General features: G+C 49.4%; 9 protein-coding genes across 9 annotated transcripts; 4 read left to right on the forward strand and 5 right to left on the reverse strand.

Annotated features, from left to right (window-relative positions):
- Nucleotides 1-1,239: 1,239 nt before the first annotated feature.
- Nucleotides 1,240-2,281, reverse strand: N7516_008274 (uncharacterized protein; the record flags this gene model as incomplete). Its single annotated transcript, XM_057220993.1, has 3 exons — nucleotides 1,240-1,356; nucleotides 1,417-1,719; nucleotides 1,781-2,281. The coding sequence occupies 3 exons, from the start codon at nucleotides 2,279-2,281 to the stop codon at nucleotides 1,240-1,242; spliced, it is 921 nt and encodes a 306-aa protein (XP_057071265.1).
- A 399-nt stretch (nucleotides 2,282-2,680) lies between these two features.
- Nucleotides 2,681-6,348, forward strand: N7516_008275 (uncharacterized protein; the record flags this gene model as incomplete). The annotated part of the gene is made up of 4 exons (XM_057220994.1): nucleotides 2,681-2,824; nucleotides 2,891-3,199; nucleotides 3,257-6,011; nucleotides 6,074-6,348. The coding sequence occupies 4 exons, from the start codon at nucleotides 2,681-2,683 to the stop codon at nucleotides 6,346-6,348; spliced, it is 3,483 nt and encodes a 1,160-aa protein (XP_057071266.1).
- Nucleotides 6,349-6,804: 456 nt separating this feature from the next.
- Nucleotides 6,805-7,250, reverse strand: N7516_008276 (uncharacterized protein; the record flags this gene model as incomplete). The annotated part of the gene is made up of 2 exons (XM_057220995.1): nucleotides 6,805-6,963; nucleotides 7,032-7,250. 2 exons carry the CDS (start codon nucleotides 7,248-7,250, stop codon nucleotides 6,805-6,807), a joined length of 378 nt encoding a protein of 125 aa, XP_057071267.1.
- Nucleotides 7,251-8,472: 1,222 nt separating this feature from the next.
- Nucleotides 8,473-10,521, forward strand: N7516_008277 (C2H2-type zinc finger protein; the record flags this gene model as incomplete). Its single annotated transcript, XM_057220996.1, has 6 exons — nucleotides 8,473-9,823; nucleotides 9,889-10,029; nucleotides 10,078-10,154; nucleotides 10,210-10,237; nucleotides 10,292-10,354; nucleotides 10,415-10,521. 6 exons carry the CDS (start codon nucleotides 8,473-8,475, stop codon nucleotides 10,519-10,521), a joined length of 1,767 nt encoding a protein of 588 aa, XP_057071268.1.
- A 509-nt stretch (nucleotides 10,522-11,030) lies between these two features.
- Nucleotides 11,031-11,660, reverse strand: N7516_008278 (uncharacterized protein; the record flags this gene model as incomplete). The annotated part of the gene is made up of 1 exon (XM_057220997.1): nucleotides 11,031-11,660. One exon carries the CDS (start codon nucleotides 11,658-11,660, stop codon nucleotides 11,031-11,033), a length of 630 nt encoding a protein of 209 aa, XP_057071269.1.
- A 1,152-nt stretch (nucleotides 11,661-12,812) lies between these two features.
- N7516_008279 (uncharacterized protein) lies at nucleotides 12,813-14,465 on the reverse strand (the record flags this gene model as incomplete). Its single annotated transcript, XM_057220998.1, has 4 exons — nucleotides 12,813-13,438; nucleotides 13,510-13,715; nucleotides 13,784-14,007; nucleotides 14,070-14,465. The coding sequence occupies 4 exons, from the start codon at nucleotides 14,463-14,465 to the stop codon at nucleotides 12,813-12,815; spliced, it is 1,452 nt and encodes a 483-aa protein (XP_057071270.1).
- Nucleotides 14,466-15,618: 1,153 nt separating this feature from the next.
- Nucleotides 15,619-17,050, forward strand: N7516_008280 (uncharacterized protein; the record flags this gene model as incomplete). The annotated part of the gene is made up of 6 exons (XM_057220999.1): nucleotides 15,619-15,710; nucleotides 15,764-15,830; nucleotides 15,894-16,040; nucleotides 16,094-16,155; nucleotides 16,212-16,509; nucleotides 16,571-17,050. 6 exons carry the CDS (start codon nucleotides 15,619-15,621, stop codon nucleotides 17,048-17,050), a joined length of 1,146 nt encoding a protein of 381 aa, XP_057071271.1.
- A 955-nt stretch (nucleotides 17,051-18,005) lies between these two features.
- Nucleotides 18,006-18,197, forward strand: N7516_008281 (uncharacterized protein; the record flags this gene model as incomplete). The annotated part of the gene is made up of 1 exon (XM_057221000.1): nucleotides 18,006-18,197. One exon carries the CDS (start codon nucleotides 18,006-18,008, stop codon nucleotides 18,195-18,197), a length of 192 nt encoding a protein of 63 aa, XP_057071272.1.
- Nucleotides 18,198-18,958: 761 nt separating this feature from the next.
- Nucleotides 18,959-19,303, reverse strand: N7516_008282 (uncharacterized protein; the record flags this gene model as incomplete). The annotated part of the gene is made up of 1 exon (XM_057221001.1): nucleotides 18,959-19,303. The coding sequence occupies one exon, from the start codon at nucleotides 19,301-19,303 to the stop codon at nucleotides 18,959-18,961; it is 345 nt and encodes a 114-aa protein (XP_057071273.1).
- Between the last annotated feature and the right edge of the window lie 1,826 nt (nucleotides 19,304-21,129).

The raw sequence follows: 21,129 nt of genomic DNA on the forward strand, positions 1-21,129 counted from the left end.
TTAGCCCGCTAAGTTAAATAAATGCATGTACTCCGTACTCCGTTCGTACTCCGGATACAATGTACTTGTTCGATGTTGTTATTGCATTTATGTGGTCGAGGTGTTTTGATATTGGCGTAGAATTTCTTCGAGTCACTCAAACTCGGACAACATATATATCTACCAACACCCCTAGGAGATGGAAAAAAAAATTATATAGATGGCTGGGAACATATAAGTGCCAGGTGCATACCTCTAGGAAGTACAGGGCAAGAGCACTTTGAAACGGACGATATGTACTCTGTACTCTGTACATATATGTATACTAAAATATGTAGGTGTAGGTTTTGTCTCTACAACATACAGTTTGCATGGCATACCTAAGTACTCGAGAGGCCAACAACCCCAATGTTGCACAGACCCTACGATAACAGTTCGATTTCCACGGTTCCGCAACTTCAAGCCCACGGATTACAATGTATCTTGTGCAGTACCGTGGTACTATAACCCACTTTAAGTCCAATTGCTTATATCTAGGTAACTCTATACAGTACTATGTTATTTTATAGTCCATACAACATACAGCGACAATCGGATACCTAAATGCAGGGACTGCGCTATTTTGTATGTTTGTTGCACACACATCGTAACTATACTTCTGTTTTTACCTGTCATGTTGGCAATTTTACCCTTGGGCTTGGACAGTAACCAAACATGTTTTACAAAAGCTGCATGAAGTACTTCATAGATGCTGGAATATTCTCCTCAAGCCCAACCTACTCGACGTAAATCCCACACTAAAAGGGCCACCTGCACGCGCAACACAATCTTTGCACACCGCTACTTGAGCTTCGGAGTTAAAAAAAAGGGCCCAGTGCGGGGTTGGTGGAGATTCTGCGGCGTAAATGAGAAGGGTCTTTTTCTCTCTGACTCATTGCTTTAACGGAGACAGTTTTATAGAGGGAATTCAATTGGATTGGAGATGGTAAACTCTCCATGGATTCGTTACGATATCATATTGCAGCGCTCCCACAGGTGGAGCAAACAAAAACAAGGTATAGAAAAACAGTTTGACAGGACGAACTACAATACAACAAGGGGACATGAATCAGGCCATATAGGAAATTGAGAACGGCGCGTGACAAACAAGGGTGTAAGTCCACAATGAGCTAACCACTCTCCGAAACAAACCTCATCTAAGTTGATGCCATCCCATTGGAGATCCCCGGCACAGAGCAGGTTCAGGTTTGAGGCTTAGGTTCAATTGTAGTCTTCCGGTGTTTTATACCGTTGGGTCTTGGGTGCAGGTTCTCCGTATACCTCTTGGTGCTCTTTCTCATACCGTTGGCGATCTTCGACTTGCAATTTGTGGTAGTGCTAGATTCACAGTTAGCACCTTCAAGTCCGGCACGTATTGCTTCTGCTAAGGGTGCTTACATCTTTCTCCGATTGGGGTAGTTTGGTCCATTCATCGGCAACGGCTTTGAAGGCCTCTGTGCCGGCCTTTCCCTGGTAACCAAGGGTATCCATGCAGTGCGTCACGAATAGAATGTAGGCGGATTGAGGTGTTTTGGGCAAGCGGTCATCTTTGATGGCAGAGTAGGTCTTCTTGCCAATACGCGAAAGGGTGAGGCGGGCAGTGTTGGCATTCTTGATTTGGAGAGGTGTGTGCGACTTGACCCACGCGTCGTAGGCAGCGGCGTTAGCTGCTCTGTTGGCGTCGGCTTGAGCTTGGAGTCTCTGGAGTTGATGGATTAGTATACTGCTCTTGACGTCTACCGAGAAGCTCAAGGGCACATACCTCCTTCTCTTGAGGACTGAGGGATGTCGCATGCTGTACACTAATTGGCCATGCTTCCTTGACCGAATATTGACCTTTAAGCTCCTGCAGCTTCTCAGTCATAGCAAGACCGTAGGCAGTAACGATCAGCCTCTTGGGCCGGACCAGGGCAGTTTCCTTGAGCTCTTTGATATGAGCCCGTTGTTGCTTCATCTTCAGAGCTTCCTGCTGTTTTTCGCTGAGAGGGGCCTTCTTGGCTTTGCTAGCGGCTGTCTTAGGGGTCTTCGCCTTAGGCGTCTGGCTCGCCTTGAGAGGGGTAGAAGCAGTCGCGAACGAATTCGCTTGGAACAGGGACTGGATTGAGGAAAGGGGTTGGAATTGTGGCCGCGCTGGACCTGAGTTAGCTGCCAGACAGACGCGACTAAGCTGGTTCTGTAAGTCGCTCACGCCAGTACGGGCAGGGAGAGCACCGCGAGGCAGGGTGCGGAGGAAGCCCCCCCGAGCTGCCGACTGCCAAGACATGAAGTGATTATCGAGGTAGATTTAACTGGAGCGAGGTCAAATATCCCAGACCAAAATGAGATAAATCAACAATTGAAGTTTCAGAAGCCGACAATCGATGAGAGGAGCTGAGCTGTTGACGCAAGCGGAGCGCGCTTGCTTTGGCGTACCTATCCGCATTGGGACTAGCCCCTCCGCACGGGATTATGTAATATTTCTTCACTCCAACGGTTTGCGCAAGTGACGATGCGATAGACAAACACGTCGCACGCTCTTCTTTCGTGGTGGTTTCACGCCTGAATTGTCGTCTTAAATAATTTTCTCGCACGGCGCTTTCTCTCCCCCCACTTTCCCTCCTCCATCAATCCGTGTCCCGGGTGCTTTTGCGTTCCAGTAACACTCACTAATCAGCCTGCAACAATGGCTCGCCACGGAGATACTCGCTCACCATCACCTGTAGGCAGCACATTTTCTTCATCCCGGCGACCTCGCAGAGATGATGATCGCTATGAGAGAACCAGGCGGGATGATGGGCGCAGTTACCGCAGATCCCGCAGCCCAGAGGTACGTGTAGCGCATTGTAAATTCACATTCTGTCTTGCAATATCTGACCATCCTGGTGATATCCAGAGACGCTACCGCGGGCGCGACCGCCCTCGCGATAGAGATGCATATCGACGACGAGACCTACCCATAGACCGGCGCGACGAAGATACTTATCGGCCAGCTCGAAGAGACCGATCTCGAGACCGGCGCCGAGATGGTGACCATGACATCCGCCGCAGAAGTCGTGATAGGGATTACCGTTCCAGGCGAGATGACTCCCGGGATCGGGACCGCAGGCGGATAAGTGATTCTGCTGATTTGAAGCCCAAGTCTAGACGGGATGACAGCCGTGATCGTGCTCCGAGCCGACGGTCCAGGTCCAGAACCCGAGAGGTAAGCCACCCCCATCTTGCATGATGCTGAGATCTTGACATTAATTGTATCCCACAGCCATCCAAGCCGTCCACACCGGCCCCAACTGCGCAGACAGACGAGGCAAAAAAAGCAGAGAGACTTGCCAAGCTTGAAGCATGGAAGCAGAAACAAGCCGCCGAACGCGAAAAGAAGCAAAAAGAACAGGCATCAGTTGATCCGAAGAAAATTCTTGAAGCGATTGACCGTAAATCAGTTGTGTCCCCAGATCCTGCTGCATTTCCCGGAAAGTCGAAGTTTGATCCAAAGGCCATAGTCAAATCATCCACCACGACCACGGCCACTCCCGCCGTGCTTGGTACCGATGTTGCCGTTCCGCTGTCTTCCAAAGCCCCGTCTGTTACAAAAGCCAACGTACCTAGTGCTACGCCCGCCATGCTCTCTGCTCCCTTGAAAGCCAAAGGTAATGTCAGCGGATTCGGCCTGGGTGTTAGACAAGTTTCTGAAACCGAGAAGCCCTCTGCTTCTGAAACTCTTGGCTTTGGGGATGGCGATGAAGGATCGACACGCAAGAAACTCGAGAAATTGCCGACCATGTCTCTTGATATGGGTGCACAGGCAGACGATGCCGTCGAAGATGATGATGTAGACATGCAAGTTGAAGGAACGGAAGAACACGCAGCAGCCGAAGCGCACGCTGCAACTGAACGCCGAGATACACGACTCCAGGGTCAAAATGATGTCCATATGGAGGAGGCCACGAACGCCCCGGCCGATTCTACCATGGACGTTGACGACGACGAAGAAATCGATCCCCTGGATGCGTTCATGGCTAAACTCCAAGACTCGGCGCCGCCTGAACGGAAAACCGGGGCCACTTTTGCCAAGAAGACCGCACACCAACAACCCGAGGCGATGTTTGGCGACGAGGAGGATGTGGCTGTGACTGCAGTTGGTGACGAGAAGGCTGAAGATGTTCTCGCTCTGGCAGCAATTAAAAAGAAGAAACGGGAGATGCCTGAGATTGATCACGCGAAGATCGAGTATGAGCCGTTCCGCAAGCAATTTTACACCGAACCGTCCAATCTTGCCGAGATGACCGAGGAGGAGGTAGCGAATTTGCGACTTGAACTGGATGGCATCAAGATCCGCGGTCGGGGTGTCCCTAAACCTGTTCAAAAGTGGTCGCAATGCGGTCTGGGCGTTCAGACGTTAGATGTTGTTCACAAACTCGGGTGGGAAAACCTCACATCCATTCAAGCCCAAGCCATTCCTACGATCATGTCCGGTCGCGATGTCATCGGCGTGGCAAAGACAGGCTCAGGCAAGACCGGTGCTTTCCTCGTTCCGATGTTCCGACACATTAAAGACCAACGGCCCTTGTCTGGTACAGATGGCCCGATCAGTATGATCTTGTCACCTACCCGTGAACTGGCCACCCAAATTCATAAAGACTGTAAGCCTTTCTTGAAGGCCTTGGGTCTTCGTGCCGTCTGCGCGTATGGTGGAGCCCCGATCAAAGACCAAATTGCCGAACTGAAACGAGGCGCGGAAATTATTGTATGCACTGCTGGTCGTCTAATCGATCTTCTGGCCGCAAACCAAGGACGGGTCCTCAATCTACGCCGTATCACGTATGTTGTTCTTGACGAGGGTGACCGCATGTTCGATATGGGCTTCGGGCCACAAGTTGTGAAGATCATGGAAAGCATCCGACCGGACAGGCAGACTGTCCTTTTCTCAGCCACTTTTCCCAAGAATATGGAAGCATTGGCTCGGAAAACTTTGAACCAGCCAGTGGAGATCACTGTGGGTGGCCGGAGTGTTGTGGCTCCGGAAATCACGCAAGTTGTTGAGGTCCGTAACAACGACCAGAAATTCTTCCGTCTGTTGGAGCTTTTGGGAAATCTGTATGAGCACGACGCAAATGAAGATGATCGCACGTTGATTTTCGTGGACCGTCAAGAGGCTGCAGATGACTTGCTCAAGCAATTGATGTACAAGGGTTATCCATGCATGTCGATTCACGGTGGAAAGGATCAGATCGATCGCGACAGCACCATCCAAGAATTCAAGGCAGGCATTTTCCCTATCCTGGTCGCAACGTCAGTTGCTGCTCGTGGGTTAGATGTCAAGCAGCTCAAGCTCGTCGTCAACTATGACGCACCTAACCACCTGGAAGATTATGTCCACCGTGCCGGCCGCACTGGGCGAGCTGGCAACACCGGAACCGCCGTCACGTTCATCACCGAAGAGCAGGATCGGTATGCCGTGGATATCGCCAAGGCTCTCAGACAAAGTGGACAGCAAGTTCCCGAGCCTGTCAAAAAGCTAGTCGATGGCTTCAATGAGAAGGTCAAGTCTGGCAAGGAGAAGTACACAGCGCGCCATGGATTTGGTGGTAAAGGCCTGGACCGTCTCAATATGGAGCGTGAAACTGCGCGACTTCGTGAGCGGAAAGCATACACAGGCGATGACATGGATGAAGAAGAGGGGAAACTTGAGACCGAACAGGAATCAGATGATCGATTCAATAAGGCTCTTTCAGCTGTCCGACCTGCCGCCGAACCGGCTGTGCCAACAGCTACACCTCCAGTCTCCATGCCAGGCGTGCCAAAAGGCATTGACCTTGATGGTAAGATTGTTGTGCATCGTACGGAGAGAACACCGGCCAATGCGTCAAAGAATCCATTGGACAAAGTGGGCTCCGCCGTTGCGGATATCCACGCACGTTTGAGCCGTGCGGGTGTGATGCGATCTGGTGTTCCTATTGATAACCGTGGCCCTGACGCCGGAGCCTTCCATGCAACGCTGGAAATCAACGATTTCCCTCGTAAGTTACCCCATACCCCTCCCATTCCTCAAACGATCACTTACAGTTCTTTCGTATTACAGAGAAGGCACGTTGGGCGGTTACAAACCGCACGAACGTTGCAAAGATATTGGAAGCATCCGGTACCTCTATCACCACGAAAGGCAATTTCTACGCCGCCGGGAAGGAACCCGCGCCTGGCGAGCTCCCCAAGCTGTACATCCTGGTTGAGGGTGAGACGGAAATCTCAGTCACCACCGCCATACACGAGCTCAGACGCCTGCTCAAGGATGCGACACTGGCCGCCTCAGAAGGTGAAGCGCGCGCTCCGGTGGGTGGCCGCTACAATGTTCTATAGGTCATTCTTTAGTCCATTGTAGATTCAAAGTCTGTCTTCAACAAATCAATGATTGTACGATATTATGTGTTTTGATTATTGTAGTAGTTGTCGTTAAAGTGTCCCTTCACGATCATCCTCGCCGAGTAATGTAATTGGAGAAACACCGGCTAATCAGTCGGAGTAGTGTCCCTTCATGATCATCCTCGCCGGGTAATGTAATTGGAGAAACATCGGGTAATCCATCAGTCGGAGTAGTGTTGTCACGTCATTTAAACTATGAAAGAGAAGCTTTGATTCCACAATTCCACCCGCAAACAACAAGTCAAAGGATTTGAACTAGAAAAAACAAACAAAACAAACACCCCCAATATACGCTATAAAGAGACACAATAAGCCCACAAATACAATGCCATCAAACAAGTCGCCGGGATATAATGGGAGTGATGATCAAATCCAAATGTCTCATGGGTAAGCCTATTCCCACCTCCTTGCAGCCTCCGTCCCATCTACATCTCGCGCAGCCCTCTCCGTACGACTGACTTGATCCAATGTCTGCGCTTGAGTCTGTGCCTTCTGCGCAGCCAGCTTAGATCCCAGTTTCCCTTTATTGGCAGAGGCAGTCTCGGCACGTTTCTGTGGGACCCGTCAGCCAGTAATCCCAGCCCGCATAGCATATCCTGCCAGGAAGCGACTCGTCATACCTGCGCGGCAATTGCAGCATTTTCACGTGCCTCGTCGGTTGCGGCAGTACCGCCATCTGTGCTCCCACCCAGAGTGCGGCCGGGTGTAGCCTTCCAGTTCGTCTTGGCCGGAAGTGGGGCGCGGGGTGCGGCAGTCCTCTCTGCGTTGGTGCCGACTACACGACCCGGTTGGTTGAAGGGGTCTGCCTCATTGGAAGAGCGGGAGCAGATGTTGCCCATTATGAGTGTGTAGCGAGTCGCAGGGATCGAAGGGTTTGTTGTTGTGGTTAGTGTAGGGTTGTTGGTTAGAGCCTCGGCTACGGTGCAAAGTTGATTTTTGAGAAACCCAATTGGATATAGCGGGTTTCTCTAAGGTGGGTTCTGCAAGTGATATGCTGGCTGTAAATCAAGTTGTACCTGTGGAGGACGTTGTTGTCGGCGGGTCATCGCAAGTGGATGTTGGAGCATTGCGATAAGCTGATAGTCGATCCGGGGCAAAGGCGGTGAGTGAAGTCGACAACTGACTTCAATAAGTCTATGAATTTGGATATAGTAGGATACAGGAGGATATAGTGAAGATATATATGTCATTAACCCATTGAATATATGGACTGAGTCTAAAATTAAACTTCCTCACATACACCGGATGCAAACTACCGTCCAACTACCGGATTAGGGCTGTCAAAGGCAAGTCGGACCAGAGGGGCAGAATATAGCTTAGTCAGGATCTCCCCTTGGGCGGCCTGGGGGGAAATCCTCTCCGCCGGGGGAGAGAAATTCTTCGATCGGAATGCTGGGGAACATTTTTCAGGTTTGACTGTTCTCGGATCTCTTTTTTCCTACAGATTTCACTCTATATCACATATATTATCAGAGTTCCCGAAGTTGATCGCCAAAGCACTCTCTACGATTCGCTCGAAAATCATGACGCCTAACCCCCAAGGTCCTCATACTGTCCTGCGTCCCGAAGGTCCTCACGGCTACACTGAGGGGTCTTAGTCGACACCAGCTTATGTCCCCTGATCCTTTCAAAATCCTTTGGATTTGATCCTGCATCTTTGACACCAAGGTCCTCCTTTTTTGCATTTCCTGCACGTCGATCTCGGTCAATTCTCCGATTGCGCCTGTTCTCAACCAGTCCAGTCCAAGCGCATGACACGATTGCGAATCCATCGGTGCTGTGAGAGAATATCATTCGGTATTACAACCTAAACTGTCTCCCGGGAACGACGCACAAACTAGGTGACACTTTGACTCGTGGGCTCGTGGATTTTGTAGCGTGATATCGTACCTGACGGGCATTCACTTGTCCCACTTACGGTCGCACACTGCTCGGTTCCTCGATTGCATTTTCCCCATATCGTTCGTTGTACACGCTGCTGTGACGACACTGTTCCTGGAAATCCCGATTCCCTTTCGACCCTAACACCTTCCCACCATTCTCTAAAGTGAACCGTGCACCATGGCGTCCCAAACCCAACGAGGCGATTTCTGCCTTGAATGCGACTGGGAATCCTTTCACATTGATGGCAAGGCAGCGGTAGATCCATCCGGTAGTGTTCTTCAACATCATTGGAACTGTTCAAGTCATGAAACGCAGCCATCGCTGCCCAATTGCGAGGTTGATGAGGCCTGCTGTGATGTAGACGACTGCGCGCTAGACTGCGGGTCCATATGTGGCGACTTTACCGGCTGTGACACTTCTACTGTCTGCTCAGTTGCTCACTGCGAGGACGATAACTGCGAGGATGATGACTGCGACAACAATCACTGCGACGATACTCACTGTGATACCACCCACTGCGAAGATAATTGCGAGGACAACCACTGTGAAAGTATTGACCCTTTGTGCTTCGAAGACTGCTGTGACGGTACCGTGAGTCAAGACTGCGGTTTCGACAATCTATTCGGACTCAACACCCCACTGTCCATTGACACCGGGGCTTTCCCTCCCATGGCAATGGGGAATCATTCCATTGGCCATACGACAAAAGCTATGCAGAATCCTCTTCCTGGTCTCGTCGATCCATTCCAACAAGAAAATCTCCTATCCTCATACCAAACCCATGCCACCCGCTGTGAGCAGGACGTATCCAACCACTTCGAGTGCCATGATTTCCAGAAAGACTGGCAAGGGATGTTCGCGGCGCCCCCTGTTCCCACACAGGCCGAAGTCAACCCAGCGGAGGTTTTCCACATGATGGGTATGTGTTCCGACTTCTCTATATGCCAAGATCAACACGTACCCGAGCCTCTGTCCGGTCTTAATACCTTCGACAAGCCCAAAATCGACACATCAGACGCATTCAATTGCTTCAATCCTGAACATCATCATGTCCACAACCATTTCAAGAACCCCAATGACTTCAACCTGCAAGGGATCCGCAAAGGACCTCACCGCAACCATCATCGCTGCCGGGCTCACCACCATGCTCACTCTCACCCGTATTCCCCTTATTCCCGACAGTGTCGCTCAAGCATCAGCTCTCGCCTCATTCCCAGCCCAGGAGAGACCCCGCCACCTCTCGAAGGTGATTCGTCATCCGTGCTTACGACACCGGACTTTTCTCCGATTGACAGTAAGCTGCATATCTGCAAGTGGGCAACGGAAATCCGTGGAATCAAGGCTGCCTGCGGTGCTACTTTCGCCAATTGTGGTGCTCTTCAAGAGCATCTCGTTGCCAGTCATATGAATACCGTCAATGGTGCCAAGGGCAATGGCTACTACTGCTGCTGGGAAGGATGTCATCGTCCTGACGAGCCCTTCTCCCAGAAGTCAAAGCTTCAAGGCCATTTCCTTACACACAGTAACTGTATGTTATATTTATTATGTCACTATCTACCGATGGTTGGGACAAGCGTACTGACACCTTTCCAGACAAGAACTTTTCGTGCTCGGTGTGTGGCAAGGCGTTTGCTAGACAAGCGACATTAGACCGACACGAGCGCAGTCATCGCGGCGACAAACCGTACACATGCAAACACTGCGGTAAATCATTTACCGATAGCAGCGAATTGAGTATGTCGTCTTCGGACTCCCTCTCGAATCCACCGCTAACTATCCTAGAAACGCATTCGCGAACCCACACTGGCGAGAAGCCTTTCAAATGCACATGGCCAGGATGCAATTTTACTACGGGCGACGTGAGTTTCTCTATCTCTGTGTGCCAAACCCACTCATGTTCTAACATCGAACCAGTCTTCCAATATGTCTAGTCACAGACTTAGTATGATACTCCTTGCATCTCGGACGATTAACATATTTTACTGACCTCATCTAGCCCACGGAGAACGAAGACACAAATGCCTTTTCCCAGGGTGCACTAAGAGCTTTACACGTCCTGGTACGTTGCGTGATTTGATACTTGTCTTAATCGCCCACATGCTCACATCAATTCTCCTAGACCAACTGAAACGCCACCAGAGAACAACACACAAGCAGGAATCCTGCTCGACACTCCCCTCACCGAGCTCCGACAACTTCACGATGACCCCCTTCACCCTCGTCTAATGAATCACCCCACTGAATGCATAATTGTATGCGATTATCATGCCTTTACGACCCAACTGACCAAGGCGCTATTTCCCGCCGGGCGTACTATCAATGATTGAGGAAAACTTTGTTTCTGGCGTTTCGCTGATTTTTCTGAACTACCAAAAAGCTTGATACCACTTGGCCTTGATGTTGCCGGGATCTTTCACCAATCATTTAATTCAAATGTTGTCTTGAGAACCTGAACCGATCAACTCTTTGATGGGCACGGGCAATCTATTTCCTATCTGGTTTTATTATGTTATGATTTGCTTTCATGACCTCGCATGTCAGGTATAATATTCGTGCGTAGGAAAATTCCAAGCTTGCAAACTCAAGATGCGTAATCCCTTTGCGTGGACCACAACATACAACGGTACCAGTCAGATCTTAAAATATACAATCCCCGCATCTAGATATGAAACCCATGTCATGGTTGCATCTCGGTAGTAATAGACAAGAGTTTGAACAGTGATACGCAAACAAGCTCAATCTTCCATCGCCCTCTCCTCGAGCGCCTCAACAGCATTCTTCAACTCCCGAATCCGATGCCTGACCCGCCGACGCACCTCATCCTTAACACCCTGCGGGACCTCCGCGGGATTATATTGAGTTTCGACAATAGCACTCTCCCCAGACTCGTCTACCTCAGACGACGACCCATCCGTCTCATTCTCAACTTCCCCGGGACGAGCAGTGTAGAGACCATACACAGTGGACAGCTGGTTGAGAGCATCGCGTGCAGACTCGCGGTCCGAAGCAGCGTAGATGGTAGCTGAGTCGGTACTCTCAGTGGCAATTTCGAACTCGTCTTTGGCCACTTCGTACAACTCCTGTAGTTCCTCGACCAGGAGATCAGCTTCGGCTTTGCCGGTAGATCCTTTTCGGTCGGCGTAAGTTCTCGCTGCGAGTTTGACGGACGCTGACCGCGGAGTCAATGGCAATTGGCATGAATTTGGACTGGTTCGTACTTTGCTAGAGCTGGAAAGGCTATGCAAAGGGCGAGAGATGGGATGCAGTCGTTGTATGGAGGGTCGGTTGATGTGGTGCGATTGTAGACCTCCGAGACGGAGGAGTGGGGAGCCACGTGCAGAGCGAATGCATGGTAGTGCGGACATCTTGGAAATAGGTGTGTAAGAAGTAAATCAAATGGGAATTTGTTAACAAATTTCAAGAACACAGCTGAGCTGTCGTAAAAGACCGACGCTCGGTGATGACGTCGCCAGATGTTTATCGCATCACGTGGTGATAATGATAGCTTACATAATATTAAATGTTCTCGGGGTCTTTAGGGCTCCATCGCTCTAATGGTCACTTTGTCCGCCGCATTCCGACCGGTATCCATCGTGGGATCACGTTTCGAGGCGATCATTGTTGAAATGTGGTAATGGTATTCCCGAAATGTGGTGGTATAAACGCGGGCTTCGCGGGACGCGAAAAGCGGCTAATGGGAGCTGGAGAGTGAACAATACTCGGGCAGCTGGAAAGGGCAGATTGGCTGTAGAAGAGGGGGAACATAGAGCGTGGAAAACGTGTAATTCGAAGGAATTCTCTTATAATCATAGGTGTGAAGGTTCCTGTTGTGTCATGAGGCGACGAGAGGTAGGAGGGGAAAGAAAGGCTGGATCGGTTAGGAGTTAGGTGTCGCCTAGGGGAAATTTGGGAAATTCTAAGGTTGCAGGGTTTCAAGGTAGGGATCCAATTAGTCTCTCAAACTCGCTAGTTTCTCAAAATCTTCATGTTCCTAGGGTAAACTTACTTGTGCCTGTCTGGGATAGCGGAGAAGTGGAGGAGTAGGGGAGTAGAAGCGAGATGGTTCCCTACGCTACGCTACAATAGCGCCACCCCATAGAAGCGATCCTGCTGTTTCTAAAGCAAAGGTATTGAGGCAGCATTACTGCCGAGGGGGAATAGGGGTTTTGCTCGACTATTTGATCTTGCTCTCCGTCCTCAGACAAACACAGAGCGCGTATTCCGTGAATACTCTACTCTGCCTTTGACCTAGACAGTTTGTTTACCCCCAACCCTTTTCTCATTTAATCTCCAATTCCTGACTGCATGTCACGGAATCTAAAATGGATAGCTGGCTCCGTCAAATAGAGAGCGCCTTTTGCTTAACCTTCTACGACTTTTCTACATTGTACGGGTGATGGAATCCATCCCTGTTTTCTCAAGTAGATTGCGGAGCAGAAGTTTTAGTGATCGTAGTATTCAGAGCACTATATTCTATCAATTTTTAGATATACAGACAGCCCATCGGGTTTGAGCAATTAACGATTGAACTTCTTTAGCTCCAGCCACCGCAGTCCGGGATATACCAACATGGCCCACGACGCACCAACCCAGATACCAAGATCCGAGCCCCTCTCGCCAATCATCTTAGCAATTGGACCGACGAAGTATATCTCATCCATAGAAATAATGGCACCAACCCAGCCGATCAAGAAAGCCGCCAGCGCAGCGAGACCAAGAGGTAATTTCGAGCGATTGTTCCAATCCGCCCAATCAAAGCCTCTGGATGGGCGAAAGATCAAATGTTCCTCCAGAGCAATTACAAGGTATATGCAAACCCAGTAGCCCATCAGAGCGAGCCAATTCTCGAAAATCTCGGATAGACTATTCTGACCCGCTAACGCGCAGACGAGGTAGATAATGACGCCGACGCAGGTCCACACCCACCGGGGAACCTTGGCCGGGTAGCGACCCAGCATCTGGAAGCCCAAGGATGCGGAGTAAGTTCCCGCGACATTGTTCGCGATCTGACCTAGCGCAATTAGGACGCCTAGGAACTTGCCGAAGTCGCCTAGTCCGTTGTAGCCGGCGAGGATCAGAGAACCAGAGGAGATGGCGTGGGCGGCTTCCCAATCAGGATGAGTCACCACGCCCGAGCCGAGTCCTACACCAATCAGATTGGCAAAGGTCAAGGCCAGACCAACACCGAGGAAGGTCATGAGGAAGGTTTTCCACTTCTTGGTGTTGGGGGGAAGTAGACATAGAAGTCTGCGCCGGCGGGAGCCCAGGCAACGGATGAGGAGAGACAGAGCGAGAAGAAGGAGAGGCGATTGCCGGCAATTGTTTGCGCCGAACCCGTAGACACGATTGAAGTGTCGAATTTGGGACCAGCGCTACCAACAAGGATAAAGGCGGCAATCAGCTGAGGGACCCAGGCCCATCTATCAATGGTTCCGGTTAGTATTTCGGTTTGGGCTGGACTAGGGAATATCGAAGGACAAATGCTTACCGCTCATAGATATAGAATATCTTCATGCCGAACAGCACAACAACCCAGGTGACTATCACGACGATAACCACGCCTACAGACACGGTCATGTTGTTCCCCGCGACGGCGGAGAGAACTTGTCCACCGACAATACTGTCGACCATACCGTATCCCAGCATGATTACAATATTCAACAGCGCGCATATTTTGCTGGGATAGTAACCCATGAAATACCGAGCCACGACCTGATTTGAATTAGTCCATCGGTATACCGGTTGGCACGTGCGCGATTGGGTCAAGATCATACCATAGTTCTGTTTCCACTGGCAGGGCCAAACGTGCCCATATATGAAACACCAGCAGCACCCAGCAGAGCGCCGAAAGTTGCACAAAGGGCGGAGTCGACAAAGCCCAACCCGTAGCTCGACGGACCGAGCATACCGACGGCCATGTTGTTGGCCGTGATGTTCACACTGAACCACATCAGAGCCATCTCCATATAGTCCGCCGAGGTTACTTTGGCTTTGCGCTCATCGAGCGGAACGCGCTCGATACCACGCGTCTCGAAGAAATTTAACCGACCCAGGCGGGCATTGAAACGCTCGAAAGCATTTTTCGGCGGGTGCAATGTCGAGCTTGGCTTCGATTTAACTGACGTCGAAGGTTGAGAGTTCTTCTCTTCGTCTCCCATTGGTTGCTCCATGATGAACTGATGAGAGCGGAAGAGAGTATGCAGACCAAAAGCTTGGGAGGACGCGACCAGGGGGTCGGATATAGGATTTGAAAACTTCGATGTTGCCCTCAGAAGCGTAAAAACAGAGTTTTGGTAAGACTTAATCCCTGTCGATGCCAAGGGAAATAAATAAGCGATGCGATCAACCGGATGTAACGGCAGCCAGAGATAGGGTGAAAAGTGGGAGATGGTGAAATGGTTTGTACAATGGCATTATTTATTCGGTATTTGCCGAATACACCCCTTACCGCTCTTTTTATCCTATTTCCACTGCATTAGTTCTCTCAACTGGTACAAAGTGCAATATACGGAGTAGGAATTCAGGAGTATTGCAGAGAAGAAGTGGCATGATGTGCAAATAATAAGTGACTGTCTTAGCTAGGTACCGTACCTATGGAGATATGTTGTACGGTGGGAGTACTTCCGGCTAGACCCGTGGCTTGGCCCCGACCACTACCCATGCTTAGCAGCGCCACTAGGCTTGTGCTCTCGTTCATAAATGGTCGTGTGGGGGGTCCACAGTTAATTTACGTTTTCTACTGCAACTTTAGCATCCACAGTTAATTTATTTTGTACATCGGCTGGAACCTTCGAAAGATATTCTGTAAATCTTATTCGTCACCCAACCGGCCAAATAACTCTCTTCTCCACTCTAAAGCTTCACCAGAGACGCGAAACCCAATCTACATGAGAGACCTGCCTCAACCCATTAGTACTCAAATGGAGTCCTTAGCTGAAAAGCCCAGCCTGTAATGTTCCTAAACATTAAACCACTAAACTTTGGAGCACCATCCACGAATCTAAATGGAATGCGATATCAAAACCTGCTCATTGGCCGCGTCACACGGTCACACCCCCCTCAATCCCCCTCATTGGTAGCTTTGGATTGCTGAAATCGTCGGCCCCCGGTAAGCACGAGACAAATGCCGGTGTTGTTCGGCCCCGGGGTGGGGCGCAATTACCACACAAAGTATACAAAACTTGGAAAGTAGGGGGCTAAAAAGGCTCTGCTACCTATAGGTAGGTATATTGCGTTGTTTAGTTTAGTCACCACCCTTGACGCTTTAAGATTCCCATGTAGCTCGGTCAGGGGAGGGTCGTTGCTACCCCATACAACACAACCATGTCGAGCCAGGGTGGTGGTTCGGTACATGACTTGATTGTCGAGTCATGGATTATGTACGGTGTGGGGATATTGTTCTTCGTCGTGCGGCTGTCGGTGCATTCTTCGGATTCAGTCGCTGGATTTACGGCTGATTCGATCGCAGTTATGCTCGGTACAAGCGTCTGAAGTTCCACCTCCAAGTTGAGGATTATTTGATGTTTTTGGCAATCGTACGAATCGACTATCTCCAGGTTGACCCCTCGCGATCGTATGAGGCTAACTGTCTCATGTAGATCTTCTACACTGCGTTTGTAGTCACGAATATCGAGGTCGCCACTCACGGGAGTACCTTATACGAACCGGGTCAATTTGAGACATTCACTGCTCATGACATCGAACAACGGATCTTGGGCTCGAAGATTGAATTTGCCTCGGAGCATGTGAGTTGTCCTCGAAGAGGCTGCAAGGGAGCCCTTCTAACTCGCTTTTTCAGTGCCAAGTATGCACCGTCTATTGCCTGAAGGCGTGCATGCTGTTGGTATATTTTCGAATTACGTGAGTCAAGACCAAGCAACTTTTAAATTCAAAAACTGATAACTGATACACTATAGATCAAACCTCAAGCAACATCGATGGGTGAAGGTATCCGCTGTCTATACCGCCCTTGGATGGCTGGCGACCGAATTGACCTTGTTCGTGAACTGCCACCCTGTATCCGGATACTGGACGTTGCCGCCGCCTCAGCGGGAATGTTCCACATACTTTCGCTTCGAGATTATCCAGGCAGTCTTCAACATCAGCTCGGATATTGCAATTCTGCTGGTGGTTCTCCCACTGCTATTTCGAACGCGCATGCCGTGGCGGACTAAGCTTCCGGTTTTGGTGGTATTCTCCATGGGTATTGTGGTAGTAAGTTTGTCTATATGTCCTCAACCCTGACCACCGCCTTACAGTGCTAATGGATGTCCAGATTCTCTGCGCCATAATTTCCAAAGTATTCACCTTCCACAACATTTACGACACAAGTTACCAATTCTGGTACCTGCGCGAAGCTTCAATCGGCGTCTGGGTAACCAATGCCCCTTTCGTATGGTCCTTAGCCCGCTCGACCCTCAGCTTTCTAAAGTCAACAAGCAACCCTACGAAAACCACACCCCAGTATAACTTAAGTGGGCCTGGGACCTCTACCAGTCGGATCCGGGCGGGGACGGAAAGTCGAACATCTCGCGCACTAACAAGAATGTATGATATGGAACCTATCGGTGAAAGCGAAGAGAGTATCATTGAGATGGATGGAAGAAATAAAGCCCCCCATATATCAGCTGGGTCGATCGACGACAGTGTACCCTCATCCTCAGAATGGGGCGAATCGTCACGCCGGAATGGCTCTCCCCCGGATCAGGACGGTCATATTTGGAAAACGACCGAGATTACCATCGAGAAGAGCTAGATAATAAACTCCCCCGGGGGGCCTGGGGCCATCTATTATTCAAAAATCTAAATATACTAAACGTTTATTATTTATTCCTATCTTCTTAAATCTTATGAGTTGTAGTCTTACCAACGCTTCTAATAAATTATAGGCTTTAATATACCCTAAATTATAGCTTCTAGCCGCCAACTAGAAATAACTACTTATAATACTAGCTTTAGCTTAAGAAATCGCGTGACCGTGACTCCCGCGGCATAAAGGTGGACCGAGCACTGCCTTGTCTAGTTCCTACTAGTAGTGTGGTCATTACTAGGAAATTTTAGATGTCGCCACTGGGAAAATACTCCGTTATGACCTAGTGACCTGGCTAGGTCAGAGGTATATCCATCAAAATTATCTCATGCAAATGATCTACCCAATAATTTCTAGAATTTACTAGTAATTACTAGTAAATCCTTACCAGTAATTACCGCAAACTGGTGACCTGGTGACCTGGCCAGCAAAACGCCGCCTACGAACTACCTTGTGTTACAAATGGTAGACGCGCTTCAACTGCCGAAGATAGGATGTTGAACACTTGGAGAAGCGCCTTCAAGCCAGCCTACTAACCAAATTACTAACCCACGAGGATCCGCTGCGATACGGACATCTGAGATGACATATATTGCAAGGCTTTATGTATGGGCTCTGAGGAGACACAGTACTATATATATTATGACATGTATAGTAGATCAGAGATAGTTGCCCTTTCGGCTTAGCCGCCGGGCGTTAATAAATTGTGTGTGTGTGTGTAATGATTCAACACAGATTTCATCCCAGTGAAGGATTCGAGTATTATGAGGTTTGCCTACCAATTGATGTCGATAATACGTCTCTGATCCATGAGTTCCAGATTCCTCGGGATGAATTCGAACGTGGAACGTGGAACTTACCCGCTACTTTCCAAACCCAAAAAGAACATATCACCCACACGATGAGAACCTTTACTGTTGCGCGAGTATATAAGCATCTTAGGCGATATGATGGGACAGAAGAGATTTATCTACGCATCGTCAATAAAAACACGAGAGACGACCAGCTCCTCAAGCGACTGACCGCTCAAGGGCTGGCATGGCTCTACCGAGCTCAAGGCCGGAACGATGAGGGACAAAGGCTCTGGGACTAAATCGTTCGAGGTCAAAACGACCATCACAGAAATCTAAGTGCACGAAGGTCTTGAATACCGGCTGATTAGGTCCAGAAAATTTACAATATGCCCACTGGTGACCAGCTTCCATATGCTAACGCTATACATATGTAGTATAGTTATATACTAGCGAAGCAAAGGAAAGAAAGGAGACTATAAAGAGCCGACCTAGACATAATCTACGACCGATAACTCGCTAAGAATAGGGAGAACGTGTGTTAGGTAGAACAAGTAGATAGATTAGAAAACGAATATAGATCTACATATTCACTAGTAAGCTAGTCACCTCGAATTCCTACACTCGCCCCACTATAGTGCTGTAGTACTCCCGCGGCACTCCTATAGCACTATAATATTATACTACGGTATCTAAAAACCTATACTAATGTATGGGTACATACCCGTTTACCATACAGAGACAAAGACAGAAAGAATACTTGATACTTGATGAATAACCCTGTCCTTAAGGGTAAAACACCACCCCTCAGTTCGACATACCGCTCCACTATAAATTCTAGAGTCCAATTTCAATCACCATTTTCTCGACAAGTAGAAGGCTGTACATTTCCAAAGCGAATGGGAATATTTCAGCTACTTTATCATAAATAGCCAATATTTTGAGACCCACCCGAGGTGACTAGGCGAGAGTCAGGTCGAGAACAGAAACTGGAGCCAGGTCGGACCCACCTCTTTTACTCCCATTGTTAAGGAAAAGCCCTAACATGGAGTCAGCCCTGACTTCACACCCCCTCCCGTGGGATAGGGGGCCCATCTTTAGAGGCACTCTCGACAGCTTTATCAGCCAGATCATCCATATTGGGGTGGGTCATGAGTTTGTCCAGGATGACTTTTCCGTTCCAGTCCTTGACGCTGATATAGCGCGTGTGTCCTTCTATTGATTTTTCCCTGGGCTCGAATATCATGAGAAAGCGCCAATCGGCCGCTTGCAGGGCATCTCCCAGAAGGAATGTGTTGCGGTGGCACATGCGGGGGCCCCAAATTGTTTTCCCCTTGTATTTGAGCGTGCCCGTAAGGGTGTGGCCTTCCTTGGTGTGGTCCCTGTTCTCGGTCCAAACTTTGAACATTGTGTTGGTTCCCGATAAAGTAAGGAGGTGGGGAAAGCTCGTGTAAAGTAGCTTTTTGTACCAGTCTGGGTACTTTGGTGATGAATATGAAGATGTCGGGTCGGGTCTGGCAGCTAGACAGCTGAGGTGAGAAAAGAGATGGAGCTTATTTATGCTCTTCATCCCGACAACACGACTCCCTTTATATGTGTGATAGGGGCTTATGTAGCCAAGGTGTATAATTGCGCGTGCAGACAGGACCGCATACCCCTCTGCGCCAATTATACCTTGGTCGTGGGGTCGTTGTTAGTCCGGTGAGCAAGTGGCGAGCTGACTCTATGATCATTTCCACTTTAGTCATTTGAACTGAGGTTCTGGGATGTGTCAGGCCCTCTAATGGGGATGGGAGGCGGGAGGATGACCTGCTGGTCTTGACAAGAGCATACCCCTCTCGACCAGCCATCTCTTGGTCGTGGGTCTGTCAGATTGGCGTGCAAGCGGCCAGCTGGATCTACAGCCATTTCGTCTTCTTGTTTAATTATCAAAGCCCATGGACTGAAGAATGTGTATATCATTGCCCAGTATTATGGCCCTGAGCTGGGTGAGACTAACCGGTCAGCCAAAAGACCAGAATCTCAAACTTCCTGTCCAATACCACCCATATCCCCTAATGACTGAAATGGCCTTGCTTTGCGTGCCGTATATGAAGTCATACTGCGTTTAGAAATATCACATTTATCATGGTGCATACTGGCACTTGGTGGGTCATCATTCAGCAGTCAGCTGAGCTAACAAGGGGCGTCAAGATCCCTGCTTGCTCGGAGCTCTCATCACCACACTACGTATACTACAAAGACATATTGGAAGACCAGCAAATCTGAGATGAGCGTACTGTCTGCTGCTAGGTCAGTGTCTATACGCAGTGATGCAGGAGGCACGGGTTATATATGGGATTCAACAAGGTGGCACCGGGAAGGGTACGGACCGTGCCGGGAGATAAAGATCGGCACTGCAACTCAGAGTAGTACAATGGAGAGTGGGATGCAATGCAATGTATACAGACTAGTGACCACACCGCTACTCTGAATGTACTAACTCTATTCTCGACCATGTACCTGCCAGGTTTACGGTTTTGGGAAGTCCTGACCGGCTTCCAGAGGGTGGGGCAGGCGCAGGTATATGGGCTTCAAAAATATCTGAACTCCTGGGCCCCGATCGGTCTAGGGGTTTACATATTTCTATTCTAATAAAGTACAATGCGCTTACAAATTTTGGGGGCTGGACAGAGTATGGGGAGGGGGGTAACATTGAGGAGAAGTGCTGATAGAGATAATAATGTATTTCATAAGCGACCCGCCACCACAAGCGACCTGCCACCTAACCCTAGGAACTTTGAGGCCTACTTCACGTGGGTAGCAGGGCGTCTCTGCCTGTACAGCTTCGCGGATCTGAAGGTGTTTCTCATCCAAGTGTTCAGCTAATTCCCAGTTCCCAGTGCTATTGCTCAGATTCGCTCCTAGGTGTGAAGTGATTGGCAGCCATTTCATTGTCTTAGATGGTAGCATAATTCTGTGTTGCACCATCCCCTACTAATGGTGCAGGGTGGTCTTCAGTATCATGATTGGCCTGCGTTCGCGTTTGTTGACCTATATAGGCGCTGCAACGACTATAGACGTTGCTATATGACTGGGGCTGGGATCGTGTAATGCATAATATACATCGAGCTACCTAGGCTGGGATTAGAAATTGATAGGAGACTTGAGGATAGAATGGTGGTTGACAGGCCCAGTGATGTGCGCGCTTTATATGCCCTTCTTGACGTGAAAATTTGATAGATCTCTTTTCTG

The sequence above is a fragment of the Penicillium verrucosum genome, assembly GCF_028828655.1.
Source record: "Penicillium verrucosum strain IBT 35672 chromosome Unknown utg000003l_segment0_segment0, whole genome shotgun sequence".
Taxonomy (NCBI): domain Eukaryota; kingdom Fungi; phylum Ascomycota; class Eurotiomycetes; order Eurotiales; family Aspergillaceae; genus Penicillium; species Penicillium verrucosum.